This window comes from Taudactylus pleione, unplaced genomic scaffold (genome assembly GCF_031769625.1).
Source record: "Taudactylus pleione unplaced genomic scaffold, aTauple2 ptg000497l, whole genome shotgun sequence".
Lineage (NCBI taxonomy): Eukaryota > Metazoa > Chordata > Amphibia > Anura > Myobatrachidae > Taudactylus > Taudactylus pleione.
The window spans coordinates 1,817,176-1,823,175 of NW_028284899.1; the positions used below are offsets into that span (position 1 = coordinate 1,817,176).

General features: G+C 44.4%; 1 protein-coding gene across 1 annotated transcript in view; it reads left to right on the forward strand.

Annotated features, from left to right (window-relative positions):
* LOC148502422 (putative glycine N-acyltransferase-like protein 1B) overlaps positions 1–5,436 on the forward strand; it is a 97,200-nt gene extending 91,764 nt beyond the window's left edge. The window contains exons 5-6 of the mRNA XM_088449817.1: positions 3,365–3,503; positions 4,184–5,436. Coding sequence (XP_088305943.1) covers positions 3,365–3,503; positions 4,184–4,604 — 560 coding nt within the window. The 3' untranslated portion in view covers positions 4,605–5,436. The remainder of the gene's footprint in view (positions 1–3,364; positions 3,504–4,183) is intronic.
* Positions 5,437–6,000: the final 564 nt, after the last annotated feature.

The following is a 6,000-nucleotide window of genomic DNA, read 5'->3' on the forward strand; positions in this document are numbered from 1 at the left end:
AATCCAGTACTGACACCAGTTGATGTAAACTGAAATATGTTTTCAGGTTCCCAACCCACACCAAAAGGAAGCCTGTCCAAACCTTTGGATTTGGAAGATTGGCCTAAGCAGCTTGCACACCAACTAGGAACCTGTAAAATGTAGAAATATCTAATTGACACTACACCCAAAAAGGGAAATGACATTGTTACTGTTCTGTGTTTCTTGTGGCTGTTTTACATACAAATACAAAACACAATCTAACTTTTAAAAAAGGGAAATCCTTGCAGGAACAGTCAACTTATGTCAGGGAAATTTTTTGTGGTTTGGGAAAAAAAGAATGAGCCACAACGTATATTCGAAATCAACAATTTATTTATAAAACGAAAAAAAACAAAAAAAACTACTGGCGAAGGATGCCAGACAGCCGGTCAAGGCCCACAAGAACGCCAATGACATGTTGGCGCATCTGGCCAACACATTCGACCACCTCTTGCCGACGCCTCTGTTCCTCTGTGGGTGAGAAAAGTGTGTGGATTAATAAAACAATAGGGAAGCCACATTAAAAAAAAAACAACACAACATAATCACTCCTAAACCTAAAAAAAAGAAACCAAAACAAAAAGGGGGTGCTGCCAAACATACAAGGCCTATGTACAAATTCCCACAGGTGTGATATGTGTATGTTGAAACCAGCAGGAAGAGGTAAAGGCAAACTGCTAAATCACCAAAAGTAACCCGAAAAATCACGAATAAAGGCACGACACATGATTACATACAAACAGTTTGTGCTTAAAAAAAATGTGAAAGAAAAACATACCGGGAGCCAAAACGGGAGCTCCGGAAGTCCCTCCATGTTCTTCCTCGGAGGAACCTTCATTCCCCAAAGAACGGGGAGGGGTAATGACGGACTCCGGGGAGGGGGTAATTGGAAGAGGGGTGGGTGGAGGAGAGGGGGAAGTGGGACGGAGGGGAATGAGGCCCGACAGTTCCGGGAGAGGGTCTGGGAAGGCTGGGGAGGAGTGGGGTATAGGGGAAATATTTGGGGTGGAGTGTTGGCTGGGGGTTGGGGATAGTGGCCGGGAACGCCGTCTGGCCGGACGGTGACGGCGTAGTCTTGGCTGTCCACCTAAAATATGTCAAACAAATTGAGGTTAGTTTCTGGCCAAATCCGGGACCCAAATAAAAAACAAAAAACAACCAACAAAAAACATGCAAATAGGAGTAGAATGAAAAAAACAGAAATAGAGGGAAAACATGCACACGCAGATATGAGGACAAATAATAAATAGGACAGACAGGAAAACATGCACACGCAGATATGAGGACAAATAATAAATAGGACAGACAGGAAAACATGCACACGCAGATATGAGGACAAATAATAAATAGGACAGACAGGAAAACATGCACACGCAGATATGAGGACAAATAATAAATAGGACAGACAGGAAAACATGCACACGCAGATATGAGGACATATAATAAATAGGACAGACAGGAAAACATGCACACGCAGATATGAGGACAAATAATAAATAGGACAGACAGGAAAACATGCACACGCAGTTTGCCCCACAAACACAAACATGAAAACCACAATACATAACACTTACTTTCCAGTATCTGCATGCGAAAGCATGCCAGCAAGCGGGGCGTTCGCCGTTGCAGGTCTGACCACCTGCGCTCCAGCTGCCCGATGTTGTGGCGTGACCCTAAGGACCGCAGGCGGGACCGTGCCTCCGCATACGCGGAGCGCTTCTGCCGGTTGGTGATGGGTGGAGGCTGGCTGGTGATACGGCGATCCATCACCTCCGTAAGCACCAGCAGCTCGCGCCTGGTGAATGCGGAGGCTCTCATGATGGCAATGGAGTTTTTCATACAAAACATTTTTAATAAAGTGTGCAAAAAATTTCTGATTGGCTAATGTATTTTGGAAATTAACAGGAGCAATTTTATTGGTTAGTGTATGAGTCATGTGTTCAACAGGGCCAGAAATCTCTGGAGAGTTAGGATAGGCTTGATGCAGTGACATGCGTTTGCAAATTTAAATAAAGAAATGAACCCAGGAAAATATGCGGGGATCCACAGCAATAGAACAATTGTTTAATTGTGGTTCACATGTTTTTTGAACAATAAAAGCGAATGTTCCATCCGTACGTATTCTGCGGGTAAACACAAACACGGACAAGAGTAAAGTTTCTTGCATTGTGTTGAAAAAACAAACAATTAAGCTAATTGATACATTGATTGGCATGATACGATTGATGGAGGTAGGCAGAATAAAGGCGCAGGTAATCGACATCTGACAAGGCCACTTCCGGTTTCACTTGTGCGTGCGTTCCCTTCAAGCCATTTCGGGGATGTACGCTCGCTATTTCGTACGCTCGTTAGTTAGAGGAGGGGTCGCCTGAGTTTAGGGAGGAATTTTAGATGCGAACGAAAATACGAGCAAGCCATAGAATTTAAATAATTTTGTACGTACGCCTAACGTACGTGCGCCCGCTTGCGAGTGGGTCTGAATGAGGTGGTTCCTTTATGTATTATGTGACCTCTGATAATGGGGAGTGTAAAGGTGTATTAAGTTTCTGCAGTCCCCCAGGTCTATAGAACGCCCCTCTTATTATGCTGACACCTCTCTTCCTCATTTGTGATCTGATTAGTAGGTAGTGTTTTTCAATGGTATTTTTTCCATTTTTCAAGATCTATGTAAGACATTAGATAACATCTTTCCGTAATAATGTCCCACATGATAAAAAAAAGTGATCAAAATCCTATACATTCTATACAAATTTGCATATTTTTACAATGCACATTAGGACTTGGACAGACTTTACACGTCAACATTCTCAATTGGAGAAAAATCAGGACAAAATAAGCTACATCCACATCCAACAACTCACATTCATATTATGCAAGGCCACACCTATTTCCCGGATACCTTTTATTTGGCTGCAAAAAATCTAGTCTACAGACAATGGGATCACTCTGTAAATATTACTTATTTCCTTCACAAACCCATTAACAACTTGTCTATTCTGTACTGCTGCTTGCTTGTCATTTCGGTCCTGATTCAGACGTATTAGCAGTGCTGCTACTTCTTTGTTTACACAGACGCTCTCTGACGACTTCTGTGATCCGCTGCTGCATCCGAGGATTCAGCATCAGTCATCTGAGTCAAGCTCTGCGTGACTATCAGTCATATGAGTGACCTTCAGGTTACTCAGGATGGCCAGTGTCTTGATGGGTTAGGGTACAGCTCTAAATCAGGCCCCTAGATCGTTAAATGACCATATTCTTTTTAAATTTCAGTTTTCTATTATAAGTGTTTATGATGAGTCTGTCACGGTGCACTGAGGTCACTTATATTCTATTACCCCCACAGTGTGCCAGCCAGCACTGGGGGAGATGCTGCAAATGACTGGTTCCAAGCACGGAAGACAAATGCAGACATTCAGATACCATTTATGCACGAGAGGCGGAATGGACAGCGAGGAACTGGAGAAGATCAGCAATGTAACAAGGTAACACAAACTCTTACTGCAAATCTAAACCTCTTCAGGCCAGTCATGTAGACATGATTAGCATTGATATCCCAATACATTGAATACCGGTCTTTCACTGTAAAAATAAGTTATGCATTTGCAGAAATAAAACCTAATGCATTCATATGTTTAGCGCCCTTCCACCGGGACGTTAACAAAATCCCATTTATACATGTACCGTCCTCCAAATCTGAGGACTGGTACACTGTAACTCAGGGGTTCCCAACCACGGTCCTCAAGGCACACTAACAGTCCAGGTTTTAGGGATAGCCATACTTGAGCACAAGTGACTTAATTAGTACCTCAGTTATTTTGATTAAACCACCTGTGCACATTCATGGAAATCACTAAAACCAGGACCATTAGTGTGCCTTGAGGACCGAGGTTGGGAATCACTGCTGTAACTGGACCACTGTAAATGATGCTATTTCAATGCCAAGATGGTCACCTTCTTCTAGCTTCCTTTGAAACACTGCCCTCTTCTGTTTTGTAATTACCTTAGTGGGAACAGCCGCTAAGTATACAGAAAGATATGGTGCTGTCAGCAGGACCATGGACAGTTATTATGAGCCCTTGTTACATGTGATGATTTAGCTGGAGGAAAGTGACCTCTGTGTGCAGAATGACACATAACCTCTCCCTTTATACGTTCCCCACAGCACAGGTGATTTGATTTATACACCACTGTTGTCGCAGGACGCGGCCTTCGTTAACGATAAGTGGAAGATGGGCATGAATGAGCGCACCCTGAAATATGTGCAGCTGTCCATTGAGAACTTCCCTTCTATCTGTGTCCGGAGAAAAGAGTTGGATCCGCCAGTCGCCTGGTTACTGACTGACAACGCTGCTGAGATAACCCTAGGGTATACAGACCCAGCCTACAGGAATCTGGGGATTGGACATACAATGGTGTTAAAACTTGCTGCTGCCAATTACAAAAGAGGAATACCAATATATGCTGCTGTCAAAGCTGATAATAAGAAAACTCTGGCTATGGAGAGAGCAACAAAATTCAAAATCGCTGGTGAATTGTTGCTTCTTTCTAGCTTCAAGCATAAAGGTGTACCTGCCACATACTAAGCAATTGCAGTGGTGTCACTATGGGGTTGCGGGCTGCACCGGGTGTCTCCCTCGGAGGGGGTGACACCTCAGTGACAGGAGCCAGGCGCTGCGGTGTGACGTTCTCCTGCAGCACTTGGCTCCTGTCACAGAGGAGCCGACAGAGCAGGCACTAGTCTCCGGGGGCAGTCCAGCATCTCCGGGGATGATGTGAGCCCGATAGGCCATGCCCCTTTATTTTAGGCCACACCCCCTTTCTCATGTTGCTCTGCCGCGTGAGAGGCATAAACAGTGTGCACCAGGTGTCACCAGACCCGATGACACCTCTGAGCAATTGATTATTCTTTTACCAGTAGCTGAGCGCCTTTTACTTCTGTCCCACACCTAGGATGACCTTGTGTCCTGAGATTGTGGCTACAGAAGAGGGAGAATAGGAATGTCTAAGTTACTTAAAATGATAATATTTTAGTAGTAGTTGTAGCTGGGGTAGGTGCCTGGAAAGGGTGACTGCATTTATCATTGTCTGTGAGTTTGATTAGTTTGTCACACACACTGCAAACAAACTACTGTAGTCTGTGTGGTGCTATAAAAAATAGCATAGGCCCCTGTTTGTTTGTTAAAGCGATACTTAACTTTTTTATTCTCAAAGAAATCTGCATTATATTGCTTGTTGTTTGTGTATGAATGAAGAGACAGTTTTGATTTTAAGATTTTCTATCCAAAATATACCCTGCTGTGTCTGAGCTGTACCCCAAGAAGACCTCTTTTGAGTGGTTTCCTGTTATAAAAAAAAAAATGGCAAAATAATATAAAAAAAAATTCCTGTTGTCTAAATAAAACCCCTGCAGTGTTTTCTAATTCCGTTAAAAATTATTGTATAATTAACTGAGTGAGTGTTGAGATAAAGCGTATATTATGGTTCTATGAGCAGTGGTGTGCCCCCATCAGCTGCACCCCAAAACAATTCTCAGAAAGGAGCAGGAGTGTATCTAGGGATCCGAGCTCCCCAGGCAAGGTAATAGACTGGTGCCCCCCCATCATTTCAGGAAGTGCCCCCAGTAGTAGTCCCCTCTATGCAGTGCCCCCAGTAGTAGCCCCCTCTATGCAGTGCACTCAGTAATAGTCCACCCTATGCATTGCCCCCAGTAGTAGTCCCCCCTATACATTGCCCCCAGAAGCGGCCACCCCCCCATAACATGCCCCCAGTAGCGGCCTCCCTATACAATGACCCCAGTAGCAGCCATCCCCCCCATAATGTGCCCCCAGTAGCACCCCCCTATACAGTGCTCCCAGTAGCGGCCCCCCATCTTCAGTGCCCCCTAGTAGCCACACCCCCCCTCTGTGCTGTGCCAGAAAAAAAAATACACAGAAAAAAAAGCAACTTACCTGATGCCCGCTCCTGCCAACGTCTGCCACT